This window comes from Diabrotica virgifera, chromosome 10 (assembly GCF_917563875.1).
Source record: "Diabrotica virgifera virgifera chromosome 10, PGI_DIABVI_V3a".
Lineage (NCBI taxonomy): Eukaryota > Metazoa > Arthropoda > Insecta > Coleoptera > Chrysomelidae > Diabrotica > Diabrotica virgifera.
In genome coordinates, this window is record NC_065452.1 from 1,394,110 (window position 1) to 1,410,077 (window position 15,968).

At 31.7% G+C, this 15,968-nt stretch overlaps 1 protein-coding gene across 1 annotated transcript in view; it reads right to left on the reverse strand.

Moving 5' to 3' along the window:
* The window catches only part of LOC114341705 (insulin-like receptor), a 523,292-nt gene that overhangs the window by 54,727 nt on the left and 452,597 nt on the right, over nucleotides 1-15,968 (reverse strand). The window contains exons 6-9 of the mRNA XM_050641373.1: nucleotides 14,895-15,066; nucleotides 13,833-13,946; nucleotides 5,943-6,299; nucleotides 4,396-4,576 (exon numbers count right to left, since the gene is read on the reverse strand). Of these exons, the coding sequence (XP_050497330.1) occupies nucleotides 4,396-4,576; nucleotides 5,943-6,299; nucleotides 13,833-13,946; nucleotides 14,895-15,066 (824 nt within the window). The remainder of the gene's footprint in view (nucleotides 1-4,395; nucleotides 4,577-5,942; nucleotides 6,300-13,832; nucleotides 13,947-14,894; nucleotides 15,067-15,968) is intronic.

The following is a 15,968-nucleotide window of genomic DNA, read 5'->3' on the forward strand; positions in this document are numbered from 1 at the left end:
CCCCCCCTAGAAATTTTTATATGGGCGCCCATGCACTGGCCTGCTATAAAAAATAAAAAAAGTCCTTCCTTTCAACTACTTTCTAATCCTCAAGTCCTATTTCGCCGACCGCCAGTTGCTTGTAAAAGTAAAAGATCAGTGCACTAACTTATATCCAATCAAAGCTGGAGTACCTCGGGGTTGTGTCCTTGGACCAGTTCTCTACCTACTCTACACAGCAGATCTTCCTACAAGTCAGAACATCATCACAGCCACATATGCAGATGACACAGCAATCATTGCAGCTCACTCAAACCCGTACATCGCCTCGCAACTGCTCCAGACAAACTCGATAAAATAAAGATCTGGTTACAAACATGGCGAATTAAAGTACCTAAACGAAAGCAAGTCAGTACATACAGTGTGTCAATTTTAAAACTTACAATGGGCTATATCTCACGAACAAAAGCTAATATCGAAAAATGCTTGAAACCGTTTCTAGGAAAATACGGGGGAACTAAAATGACATGAAAGAGAACTCACCCCCATCAACCCCCTAGGCCCCACCCACCACAACCAAAAAATTTTAAATTACAAACCCCTACTTGTGATACATCATTTAAAAGACTATAAAAAATGCTATCCAATGGTATAAATAATAATTATACAGGGTGTTGATATCAGCCGGCTTACTATGACTTTTATATTTGTAATGCTATCTCCCGGACTATTATTGTGAATGATAAATGTCCGTCGGTACATTTTTTTGTATAAAAACTTAATTTGCCGTTTTTGCAAAACAAGTTAAAAACATCTGTTTTTTTAGTTTCTGTCATACAATATTTTTGGTTTATTTGAGACCTTTAAATGTCATTCGTTTTCATCATTTGTACGATCGGTACTGTCATTAAGCTGTAGTTGTCAATATGGTTTACAGTATACCTGAACGCGTGGAGATAATTTTCATATTTGCGTCCCAGAACCAGTGTTATTTACGAATAGCTCAAATATTTAATGAAAGGCACCCGGACAAAAATTTAAGTCACGTGTACGTCCGCGATTTAGGTGAAAAGTTTAGAGAAACGGGATCAGTGCAAAATAAAAAAAAGGGATGCCCCAAGATTACTGAATGAAGCATCCCAAATTGAGGTCCTTGGAAATTTTGCAATAGAGACTACTGCATCAACATGTCAAGTATCTGCAATGACAGGACTTTCACATGAGTCGGTTAGAAAGGTGTTGAAATTACATAAGTTTCACCCGTACAAAACACAAATTCTTCAAGAACTAGGCGACGATGATCCAGACCGACGAATTGAGTTTTGTGAACTCATGAATGAAAGAATTTGCTTTGAACCGAGATTGTTAAAAAATATTTGTTTCACTGATGAATGTACTTTTATGCTGAATGGTAATGTAAATAAACAAAACTGTCGGTACTGGAGTGATGCGAACCTGCATCGATTCAGAGAAGGTCACACTCAATATCCTGAATGTTTGGGCAGGAATATTAGGCGATGCTATAATTGGCCCCTTGTTCATACCAGGCAATTTAAGTGGCGACATTTATCTCGATATGCTGGAAAACACCATCGAACCTTTAATTGTGCATGAATTAGAGAACCAAACGGACGACCAAGGCAACCTAGCTCTAGACGAAGATTTGCTGCACTTCCAACAAGATGGAGCACCTCCTCACTATGTCACTATGCAGCTCCAGTTAGGCACTGGTTAGATACTAATTATCCGAACAAATGGATTGTAAGTTTTAAAATTGACACACTGTATAACGTTAACTAATCGAAAAGATACGTGCCCAACCGTCTCATTAAATAATCAAGTACTACAACAAAGGGATGATGTAAAATATCTAGGTATGCACTTGGACCGCAGATTAACGTGGAAGAAACACATATTCACGAAAAGAAAACAGTTGGGTCTGAAACTCAATAAAATGTACTGACTGGCTGATAGGAAAAACGTCACAACTGAGTATATACAACAAAATTTTAGTATACAAATCAGTGATTAAGCCAATATGGAGCTATGGTATCCAACTGTGGGGATCTGCGTCGAGATCCAATATCGACATCCTGGAGAGATTCCAATCGAAGACCTTCCGCATTATCACAAATGCACCGTGGTACATGCCCAATGAATACATCAATCGTGATCTTCAAATGAAGACTGTCAAAGAAGAACTAATGAACATTAACATAATTATTTATACAGGGTGTACAAAAAAAAATTTTTTATTTAATTAATTTAGACAAAAAGAAGAAAAAAATTGTTTGTACACCCTGTATAAATAATTATATTAAGGTTTATATTACTGAATAGAGAATTAAATAACCTTTCAAATGAGCTATCACCCAACCCCTACTCTCATTTCAAAAAATCATCGATTACGTCATCACGCCCAGATGGATGACGTCACTAGTATTATATATATGCCAAAAAGGCCTAATTTAAAAATAAAAATCGACCTGTTTGAGGATTTATCTTAAAATGTGCTCATTCTCGAGATAATGAATTTATGCAAACTCAAACGTCCTCATTTATACTAGTGTCGCGCCCGCTTGATTAGCAATTAAAAAACAAAGGGGTTTTCGATATTGTATTGCAAAAAACTTTTCGGGATTTCATCAATGTTTAAAGAATATCTACCTACCTTGGCAACAATGAAATTTTTAGTTAAATGTTCGATTTAAGGTTAAAAATGGCCGATTTCGCAATTTTCAAAAATTTTAATCGCTTATAAATAACAATAGCTATTTGTATAACAAGGGAGGAAAGTGCTACTTTTCCTCCCGAGAATGAAGTTTACTGCCCGACGTGTAGCGGAGGGCAGTAATCATTTAAGAGAGGAAAAGGCACTTTACTCCCATGCTATACATATGGTTTTTCCACCTTCCTCAAATAACAGGTCATTTTTTCACTTAATTTATTTATGTAACTAACCAACAAAATTTATTAGAACTAAAACTAACAAGTAGGTACAATATAACTGTCAACTGTCAAATATAAGTCAAATTATTAATGTAAACATTGTTAAATCAAAATAACAATTTACTGTTTTTTACCATTCTGCAAAATACAGGGTGTTTTATAAATAAACGTTAAAATGTATAGATACTTACGTAATAGAAAATAGATATTGTACAGGGCGTCAATAAGTTATATTTCATGAATGAAATACCATGACGTCCCTAGGGAGGAAAAGTACAACTTTGCTCCCTACAATCAGGTCCGCAAAAGTATACTTTCGGTAGAGGTAGGTGGAAAAAACTATTAACCTAAGAGAAAAGTCACTAAAGACCTTTTCTGTTTGGAATGATTCAAAAAACCTAAAAAAAACTTTGTTCGATGCAAAAAATAATAATTTTAGGAAAAACCCCTAATCTTTCCCCTCGCCTGGCAAGGTCTTATGCTCTTCAGAACACACGTCAGTGTACACATTTCTTCTAAATGACTTACTCAAACATATACTTAAATTTAAACTTTACAGGAGAAAGTTTATTTTACCCCCTAAATTTGCACTATTCGATTCACCTGGTAGATACATGTGCAGGGCTGATGCCTGCCAGGTCATGGTTTTTAGCCTTGGTGTGCTATGAATTATCACTATACAAATTTCTAGCCTTACAGGAAGACCGTTAGTCGGAGGGTTCACTAGCTCTTAGACTAATATAAACACAGACATAATCGCAACTCAGCAATAACTACATAGCAACAGTAGGATATGTGCGTAAGATAATATAGTGTTGCATTAATATTGATGACCAAAATGGGTAAACGACAAAATATAATGGTATGATATGTATGTTGTCCTAGTGTTGCATTATAGAATTTGGGCTAAAAGGAATTAAGCTACACAAGGATATGTAATATTATGAAGAAAAAAGTATTACACTTTTTATTATTATTTATCTTAGTGTTACACTCAACAGAAGGGTTTATATCGAATCATTTGACATGGATATCACAAAAGTCATTTTTTTACAAATCCTAGTATTGCTTTGAGGCGACGATATAGGGTTTTATTTATTAGTCACAAATAACTTTGTTACTAAAATTATGATTTCATAGGTTATTGTCACTGGACACTGCAAGTCTCTTGTAATTTTTAAACAATTTACTTATTGTAATCATTATTACAGATTGTAAATAAATGGGATGTTAAAAAAATCTTTCAGTGCGGGACTGCCACTACCTTCTGAGCGCGTCAAATAGAACTTGGCGTTTTCGATTTACACTGATTACGATGTGAATTACAGAAAGTCAATCCAAACACGAAAATGACGTGATATACATTATATCCAACATTTCGACTTCGGGTAATTACGATTCAAATTAATCATTTCTATCCGATTTGTTAAAAGTTGTAGAATACGGCTGATTGACTATTATACTTACTTGTCTTGGCCACATGCGTCTTTGCTATCATATTGGGAAATGTTTTTAAATGGGGCTTCTGTGTATGAAATAATATAAGCCAGAAGCTTGCGTGGGTCATCCAAAAAAAAAGCTTTCCATTCTAATGTAGACGAATTTGATTCTATATTGGTAACTTTAACATCCAGCGGCGTTATATTACCTACATCAGCCAAATAAGAACAATATTAATTAGCGTGACAAGACATCTCGTAACGCAACAGTTCGTAACCCCACAAATGATAACGGACAATTCGTAACGGTAACAGTTGTTGGTAACTATACATATTCGTAACGGTACAATTCGTAACGAGAAAATTGAATTATTCTGTTTATTTTTGTTAACGTGGAAGCTAACTTTTATTAGGGTTACAATTATTGAAATTACTTTTATCAAATTAACGAACCAGAATCTTTTTGATTTGACAATTCTTTTTGACACATTTCATATTTCGTGGAGAAATATATTTTTAGAATTATGTCTTGAAATAAATATAATCTAGTAATGTAAATTGTATTACTTAATATATTCTTCTTCAAGTGCCACCTCCGCGACGGAGGTCAACAATCATCATAGCTATTCGGAGTTTGGCGACGGCTGCTCTGAAAAGTTCATTTGATCTACATCCGTACCATTCTCTCAGGTTGCGCAACCACGATATTCTGCGTTTCCCTATGCTCCTTTTTCCTTGAATCTTTCGCTGCATAATGAGTTGGAGCAAGTTGTATCTCTCTCCACGTGTAATATGTCCGAGATATTCCAATTTTCTGGTGTTGATTGTATTTAAGACTTCCATTTCTTTATTCGTCTTTCTCAGAACCTCTTTGTTTGTAACGTGCTCTGTCCATGATATTTTTAGGATTCTTCTAGATACCCACAACTCGAACGATTCCAGTTTTTTCATTGATGCCACATTCAAGAGCCAAGCTTCCATTCCATAAAACAGAGTCGAGAAAACGTAGCACCTAGCCAACCTTACTCTTAGCTCTAATTTTAGATCTCTTGTGTATAGCACTTTGTTAAAATTATTAATTAATATAGTAAATACATTATTATTAAACTGTTTTTATTTGTTTCATTATTTTTCACATTTACATAGTTTTACCACTTTAAAACGATCATTCAAGATAAGAAATTAAAAAAATATATTTAGTTGTCATATTAACAAGAACATAATATATGCAAAAATATGTGTAAAATATATTTACCTAAAAAGAAGTTGTCTTAAAAAAGTACTATTACTTTTAGTGGGTATATAGGAATGTATGCAAAATGCATTTTTGTATAGATTCAATAAGACTAATCTGCTAAAAAAAATTCAAAGTTGAGGTTATGAATTGTACCGTTAATATAATATGTATAGTTACGAACTATCGTTGTCACGAAGTGTTGCCGTTACGAACTGACGCCATTACGAATTGTCCGTTACCATTTGTTCCGTTACGAACTGTCGCGTTACGAGATATCATGGAACCATTAATTAGTACATAGGAAAATAAATACTAAATCACCAATAAGAGGTACTCACATGCAGTTTTGTCGCCGTTAGAATTTTTAGCTACTTCCAAATCCGTAAAGTTGCCCAAACCTGCTTTTTCTTGCAACGTGAGAATTTTTTCGTAACACAACTTTGGATTGAAGTGGAAAAACAGTTTTCCACTTTTAATCTTCAGAGGAGGACGCGTATTCCAATCCCACAGATCTTGCAGATTCTGATTATCAAACACGCTGAACACATATTTCCCGTTATCCAGTTCTTCTCCCTTTATTAATTTAAGACTTTTCAGAAAACTTAGCGAGAGCAGTGAAAATGATCTGACTACTTTCAAATAGCCACTAATTTCTTCAATAGTTTTTAAGTTTGCTTCTAACTCCGTAATATTTGCTACAAAATATAAACATAAATTAATACGTTGCAAATTAAAATTAATATTCAACGCGGAGTCAAACCCGGAAAACAACAGAAAGCATATATACAGGGTGTCTCGAAAAGATTGGTCATAAATTATATCACACATTCTTGGGTCAAAAATAGTTCGACTGAACCTAACTTACCTTAGTACAAATGTGCTCATAAAAAAATTACAGCCCTTTGAAGTTACAAAATGAAAATCAATTTTTTTCAATATATCGAAAACTATTAGAGATTTTTTATTGAAAATGAACATGTATCATTCTTATGGCAGGAACATCTTAAAACAAAATTATAGTGAAATTTGTCCACCCCATAAAAAATTTATGGGGATTTTGTTCCCTTAGACCCCCCCAAACTTTTGTGTACGTTCCAATTAATTCATTATTGTGGTACCATTAGTTAAACACAACGTTTTTAAAACTTTTTTGCCTCTTAGTATTTTTTCGATTAGCTAGTTTTTATCGAGATGCGGCTTCTTTTTCAATATATTTACGTAAAAATTTTATGGGGGTTGTGTTCCTTTAAACCCCCCAAATGTTTGTGTACGTTTCAATTAAACTATTATTGTGGTACCATTAGTTAAACACAGTGTTTTTAAAACTTTTGCTTCTTAGTCTTTTATCGAGATGTAGCTTCTTTTTCAAAATATACCTGAAATGTAAATTATAAACAAATTTTCAGACTATTACCAGGTCTTTATAACTGTACTTAACCATATGCAAATATGTGGTGGATTCGACAAATATTTAAAATATCTCGATAAACACTGGCTTATCGAAAAAGTACTAAGAGGCAAAAAAGTTTTAAAAACATTGTGTTTAACTAACGGTGCCACAATAATAATTTAATTGAAACGTACACAAAAGTTTGGGGGGGTTTAAGGGAACAAAACCCCATAAAATTTTTATGGGGTGCACAAATTTCACTTAAATTTTTTTTTAAGATGTTGCAGCCATAAATGTGCCACGTGTGCATTTTCAATAAAAAATCTCTGAGAGTTTTCGACATATGAAAAAAAATCGATTTTCATTTTGTAACTTTTTTTGTGTGCACTATTGTATATAAGTAAGTGAGGTTCAATCAACCTATTTTTGACCCCAGAATCTGTGGTATAATTTATGACCATTCTTTTCGGGACACCCTGTATATATATATATATATATATATATATACACTAAGCACGAAAATTAACGCACCACCTTAAAAATGGGACATTTGTGATGTCTTGTATTTCCTAAACCTGTTGTCCGATTTTAGTGATTTTTTTAATATGTTATAACTTTATTCTTAAAGAATATCGATGTAATAATATTGTTGCTAAACAGATAAGTATCATTGTATACCGGGTGTAACAATGATAGTGTGTTTTTTCCTCAAAGTTTGGAACACCCTGTGGAATATTCTGGCGTATATAAAATATTGAAATTAAAACTCAACTGTAGCCTTATGCTCTCTTTACATTATGCTTTTTGATTTATTAGCTTATATTGGATAATAAAAAAGTTAGGTACTTTAACAACTAGCCATGTTCTTCATCAATACAGGGTGTTTCTAAATACATTGTTTGGCATACAATTAAGAATTTTATATTCACCATTGGCGTGCATACGGGTCATATTACTCGGTCATATTACCCGTATGCACGCCAATAGTGAATATAAAATTCTTAATTGTATGCCAAAAATGCGCAATAACTACCTCTTAAAACCTACAAAATTTCATTTGCATATCGCAACCGGTTTTAGAGCAATAAATAAATCGTCAGTTTGTAAGAAAAAATTCAACATCCCGTATCTCGGAAACGAAGCATTTGCGGACATATGTTTATAAAGCAAACGGTCATTATTTTTTCATGCAGAATTACTCCTTGAAGTTTGTCGCACTTATTTAAAAACATCCTGTATTGATGAAGAACGTTACTAGTTGTTAAAGTACCTAACTTTTTTATTATCCAACATAATCAAATGAACCAAAAAGCAAAATGTTAAAAAAGCCTAAGGCTACAGTTGAGTTTTAATTTCAATATTTTATATACGCCAGAATATTCCACAGGGTGTTCCAAACTTTGAGGAAAAAACACACTATCATTGTTACACCCGGTATACAATGGCACTTATCTGGTTAGCAACAATATTATTACATCGATATTCTTTAAGAATAAAGTTATAACATTAAAAAAAATCACTAAAATCCGACAACAGTTTTAGGAAACACAAGACATCAAAAATGTCCCATTTTTAAGGTGGTGCGTTAATTTTGGTGCTTAGTGTATATACAGGGTGTCCCAGACTAATTTACCCACGCTATATCTCTTAAACGAATAGAGATTTCCGAATGAGACAACAGGTGACATATTTTCTACTTGTAATACACTTTAATATGGCGTACAAAAAATCATCCCCTAAATAATCATCCCTTAGTTACAACCCGTAACTTTAATTTTTTTAATAGCACCCTGTATATATTTTTTTAAAGTTTTGGATTTGGTCTTCTATCGTCTATTCAACACATTTTTTGAGAATAAAATCGGTTCGTAAATAACCAAGAAAATAGCAGTTTAGTTTTGTTAATTATTATGTGTCCCAGACTAATTTATCAAGGCTATAATAGAGATTTTCGAATGGGACAAAAACTGATCTATTACATTTGTAATACACTTTAATATGGTGTAGAAAAAAATATCCCCTAAATATTCATCCCTTAGTTACAACCCCTAACTTTATTTTTTTTTAAATAGCACCCTGTAAGTTAGGGATGAATATTTAGGGGATGAATTTTTTCTACGCCATATGAAAGTGTATTACAAATGGAATAGATCAGTTTTTGTGCCATTCGAAAATCTCTATTCGTTTAAGAAATATAGCCTGGATAAATTAGTCTGGGATACACAATTTAACAAAAATAAACTGATAGTTTCTAGGTTATTTACGAACCGATTTTATTTTCAAAAAATGTGTTGAATAGACGATAAAATACCACATCCAAAACTATAAAAAAATATACTGGGTGCTATTAAAAAAATTAAAGTTGGGGGTTGCAACTAGGGGATGATTATTTTGTACGCCATATTAAAGTGTATTACAAGTAGAATATATCACCTTTTGTCCTATTCGAAAATCTCTATTCGTTTAAGAGATATAGCGTGGGTAAATTAGTCTGGGACACCCTGTATATATATATATATATATATATATATATATATATATATATATATATATATATATATATATATATATAGGGTGAGGCAGATAAAGGGCCTATTAGAAATATCTCGAGAACTAAAGGCAACTGAATTATGAAAATTGGAATAAAGGGGTTTTGAAGCCTGATCTATTTAATGAAAATATTTGTATCGATTTGGTACTTCCGGTTATACCGGAAGTTGCTTATAACTTCGTTTTTTTTAATGGGACACCCTCTATATTTTTACATTTTTGGATTTTCCTCGATTTCTTCTTTCTTAAAATATAAGGTTTTATAACATTATACAGGGTAGATTAAAAGATAATTACGTTTTCTTATTAATTTCGTAGCAATATTCACACACTGCAGGATTGTAGTAGTTTGACATAATAAACTCTATTTATGTTCAAAAGATTTTTAATATATTCTACTTTTGTTAAAAATTATTAGTGTAGCTAAATTTTTAATTTTAGTATACAGGGTGGGTCGAAACTCGGAATGAGTATTTTCTGAGTTTTCTTAAATGGAACACCCTATATTTTAGTATTGTAATAAAATGATATTCCATGGTACTTTTTTACTTCTTAAGCATTCCCTATACCTAACTGCTTTAATTTGTGCTTAATTGTTAATCGCACCAACAATCTTAACTTCGATGGTATTTTGATAGTTCAACCATTATTGACAATTTTAAGTATAAGTCTAGATTAATATGTATTTATTTCCAAAAAATTATTTGTTATTGAATATTTGCACGGCCAACCTAATACAATGTCACCTATTTTGTGTTGCAATTAATGGTTGACTTGAATCACCAATAACTCACGAATTAAAGCAGTTAGGTATAGGGAATGCTTAATAAATTAAAAAGTACCATAAAATAACATTTCATTACAATACTAAAATACAGGGTGTTCCATTTAAGAAAACTCAGAAAATACTCATTCCGAGTTTCGGCCAACCCTGTATACTAAAATGAAAAATTTAACTATACTAATAACTCTTAACAATAGTAGACTATATTAAAAACCATTTGAACATTAATAGAGTTTATTATGTCAAACTACTACAATCCTACAGGATGTGAATGTTGCTACGAAATTAATAAGAAAACTTTTAACTATTTATAATGGGAAATAAGCCACAATATTATTAAAAAATTATTTTTATTAACGTTTCGACGCCCATATCTCAATTACAAATCAAATCACAACATCAACGTTAAAAAGGGAATCATGAAATCCTTATATGATAGAGCCAAAATTACTTGTTCTAACGAAAATTCATTTTTAGAAAAAAAACAATTCTTAACATCTGTTTTATTAAAAAATGATTATCCTTTATCGTTTATAAATAAGGAATTGTCAAGATTGGATCGAATGGAACAGAACAACATAGAACGGGATCCTACAACATTCACAAGAAATAATACGAGGAAAATATCAATACCATACATAAAAGGACTATCCGAGAAACTTAAAACAATAGGAAATAAATTCAACATTTCAACAACATTCAAAACAACCAACACATTGAGATCTATTCTATCTAAAACTAAACCTAACAATGAACAAGAAAGGACAAAGAATTGTATTTATAAAATACCTTGTGAATGCGAACAGTTTTATATAGGTGAAACATCAAGGCCATTAAACGTTAGAATAAGTGAACATCAATCTTATATTAAAAATAGAGAATTTGATAGATCTCAAATATGTCAACACGCATGGGATAATGAACATAGAGTTCAGTGGAGAGATTCAAGTATAGTCCTGAAAGAAACAGATATTAAAAAGAGAAAAATCAAAGAAGCGGCTCTAATTATGCTAAACGAAACCAATTGTGTCGCAAATTCCTCAGTGAAATGCAGTAGGATGTGGATACCCATACTGAAAGAGGAAGTCAATAGAAAGAAAATACCACAATTAGTAAGTCAATAGTAGAGTTAGTACTTATTTTATATTTTAGTATTACTTATATATCCATGTATTATTGATATTATTTATACTTTAAACAAAATTATAGTAAAGTCAGAATTTGGTATTAATTTTGAGAGTAAATTAAATGTAAGACCAAATACTTACGATGCGATGTCGGGATAGTATCACGAGCTTTTTCCTGGTTTTCCCTTGTGATTTACTATGAGATCTCTAACGCGAGAATTTTAATGTCACCGTTGCATGTGGTTGTCTTTTTAAAGACAGATCACATGCTATGATTTTTTTGTGACGGATATTCTTGAGTTGGGGTTGATTTCATGTAATCGAATGAACTATCTTTCAGTAAAGTCGTCCCAGGAACGCAACTCATAAATATTGGCAATACCATTTTAAAGTCTTCTACTTTAAAATGTATCATATGTATCTGAATTGCCGATATAAATGAGTCAAATTAAATAAATTATTAGAAGAATTTTTTTACTAAGCAACAACATTTTTGTTGATGTTAGTAGTATTTTGTATTTTGACAACGGCACCCAATTTGGGCGTCGAAACGTTAATAATAATATTGTGGCTTATTTCCCATTATACATAGTTAAAATTGTAAAAATGCCACAAGAAAATAGCTTCAGAACAACATAATAAGAAAACGTAATTATCTTTTAACCTACCCTGTATAATATTACAAAAACTTATATTTTAAGAAAGAAAAAATCGAGGAGAATCCAAAAATGTAAAAATATATAGGGTGTCCTATTTAAAAATACGAAGCTACAATCAACTTCCGGTATAACCGGAAGTAGCAAAGAGACCAAAATATTTTCATTAATTAGTTTATACCTCAAAACCCTTGTATACCAATTTTCATTATTCTGTTAGCTTTAGTTCTCGAGATATTTCTAATAGGCCCTTTATCTGCCTCACCCTGTATATATATATATATATTTATATACAACTTGGTTGCATTGCTCCTGTTTGGCGAGTTGGTCGAGTCTGATCTTCGATATGGTCTTCCTTTTTGGGGTTTTAGTAGAGTTGCCCAATTAGATGTTATTTTTAAATTACAAAAAAGAGCAATAAGGTATCTGTTTGGCCTCAGAAGAACAACACATTGCAGAAGTTTTTTTAAAGATCACGGAATTTTAACCATTTATTCTTTATATATTTTAGAAACTGTTTGCTTAATTCAATACATGCATGTCTTTCCAGCAAGGCCTCATCATGACTACTCCATCAAAAATTCAACTTTTGATGTCTACCGATCCCGTCCTCGGAGTTAGTAAAGAAATCTATATTATCATATCCCTTTATAACTCAAATCTGCGACATCTTTCCCCAAGTTCCGTAAAATGACAAAAGCTCGTCTATCTAAAAGACCATATTATTCAGTAGAAGACTTTCTTAATGACTAACTAAGAAATTACAAAAATGTACAAGTAACCAAACTTATCTATATTTGGGTGTCACATGCAGCAGCTTAAACTTATTAGTTCCTACGTCTGTATTTTACTTTGTTGTATGTTCACTTTGCAGTTTCTATTAATCTTTGCAATATATCGGTTTTGTTTTATTTTCTTTACTTTATTAACTTGTATTTTTTTTTATATTGACGATTTTTTAAATTTCAGAAAATTGTATTTGTTATTGTTATTTTTTTTTTCTGACTTTATGTTAAGCTCTGTCCATAAAATTTGTATAATTTTCAGTGACAATAAAGCATATTTCTATTCTATTAAATTCTATTGAAAATCATTATGGGATAGACAACGCAGCACAGACCTCAGGCAAAGCTGTAATATAGAGAATATAAATGACTGGACACTGAAAAGAAAAAAAGAATGGTATAGCCAATAGCCATATAAGCAGAATGGGAGAAGGAAGACTGGTAAAGATAGCACGAGATAGATCACCAAACGACCGAAGGAGTATAGGAAGGCCAAGGAAGAGATGTAGTGCCAACCTGGATATCTGATGAAGAGGCATCAGAAGATGGAACAGGCGCGAGCCTATTAAGGAAGCAGGAAGAAGAAGAATTAAGTTTTGACTACCAATAAGAAAACTGTTGGCTTTCGTTAAGTCCACAGAACTTATTAGAGTTTAAGAAAAAAAACAAGGTATGGCACAAAGGCCTTACGACGAAGTGCCAGAGATTAACGAGTGTCGTCTGATTTAAGAAGAAGAAGAAAACATTGATGTATGTTATACACAAAATATCTTTTAAGTTGTAGTGTGGAAGGTATACGAGATCACAGAAAAATACTCCTTTGATATTTACAGGTCTTACCTAAAAGCTATTTGTAGAGTATGAATGACATAATGTGTTTTTTAGCTGTTATGGTTAGTTTTTAGAGAAACCTTTTAAATTATTGAATGTACGTACCTCCTCCTCTTATTTGTATGAATAGTGAACCATCAATATGAGTACATCCTCTAAGTTGGCTCGACGTTGCTATACTATCTACAACCAAACCAGGGCAAGATTTCTTACAACGTCCTGAAGCAAAAATATGTGAATTAGTGTGATAATTACCTCGACACCGTAAGGTACAAGAGGACGGCTTAAGGTAAGGTAAGGTAAGGTAGTGTGATAATGTTGATGAAATATACAGGGTGTAACAAAAAGGCAGGTCATCAATTAAATCACATATTCTGGGACCAAAAATAGTTCGATTGAACCTAACTTACCTTAGTACAAATGTGCACATAAAAAACAGCCCTTTGAAGTTCCAAAATGAAAACCGATGTTTTCCAGTATATCGAAAACTATTATTAATTTGTGCACCCCATAAAACTTGTATGGAGGTTTTGTTTCCTTAAACCCCCTCCCCCCCCCCAAATATTTGTGTATGTTCCAATTAAATTATTATTGTGGTACCTTTAGTTAAATACAATGTCTTTAAAAACTTTTTTGCCTCTTGGTACATTTTCGATAATCCAGTTTGTATTGAGATATTTTGAACATTTGTAAAATCCAACACATATTTTTAAATGGTTAAGTAAGATTATAGAATATTATTTTTATAATATTATTATCTATAATCTTGCGTTTATTTATTTTATATATATATATATACACCTTCATTTTCGATTTCGTGCTCAGTCATTTATTTTTTAGCAATTTTTTATTTCCATGGGAGATCTTATTTGCTGTAATTATCCTTTCTTTGACTTCTGTTTCTCTTCCTCCATTGCCTGTTATTAATATTCCCAAATACTTAAAATTTTCGACTTCTTCAAAAATGTCTTCTACGCAAAATTTTTGTTTTCAAAGTTTTTATCAAATCTCATTATTTTCATTTCTTCTTGGTTCACTTTTAATCCCAAATACTGATATAACATATATATATATATATATATATATATATATATATATATATATATATATATATACATATATATATATATATACATATATAAAACAAAAATATCATTAATAAATTACCTCCACACGGTACACATGTCCTGTTGTGCTCAGTATGGTCTGGAGGACACTCCAAAATGCAAGATTTTTCATATATTTTATAAGGTTCTGGATAATAATTTGTAGTCTGCAATTCTATGGGTTTATGCATGGTTAGACATTGGTTTTTATCTATGCAGCGCCGCTTGAAATACTGAAAAACATTAAATGTAACAATTAAATAGATTCATACATTAAAAAAAATACACAGATAAAAAATATGAAAAAAGATATAATTATTTTATGTTAAAGTCCATTCTAGGTAATCAAATGAACTATCTTCAAATTAGGTGCACCAGAATCGTACTGCAAAGATTTTATATAAACTGCTCGTCAAAAGTTAGGGATACAGAAAATTATGCTCATTTTCATAGTTGATTTTTTCGTGAACAGATTAACGGATTCCGCTACTTTTTTTAGTATTTTAGATTTTTCTTTGGTATTTACACAGTTGGGCAAAGGTTTACTCAAACTTTTTTTGAACTTATACCGGGTGGAAGAAAAGAAATATTTTTCTTGTGATGACGTAATCGATGATTTTTTTAAATGAGAAAAGGGGTCATGTGATAGCTCATTTGAAAGGGTATTTAGTTCTCTATTCACTGGAATAAACATTAACATATTTATTTATACAGGGTGTCCAAAAAATTTTTATTTTTTAATTAAATTTATTGATACAAAAAGATAAATGTATGTAATTTGTTTAATTCTAAATATATTTTACTGCTGTTAAAAAACATAAAAATGTTATATTTAAAAATTAAACAATGATTTTCGCTTAAACGAAATGTCGCCACCCACTTGCCAAGAGGCAAGTGGGTGGCAGCTTGAAGATTGAATTTAAGCGAGAAGTAATATTTATTTGTCAAATAAACATGTTTTTCCTGTTTTCTGACAACAGTAAAACGTATTTTGAATTAAATAAATTACAGACATTCTTTTTTTTGTCTCAATTAAGTGAATTAAAAATTTTTTTTTGAACACCCTGTATAAACAATTATGTTAATGTTTATATTAGTGAATAGAGAATTGAATACCCTTTCAAATGAACTATCA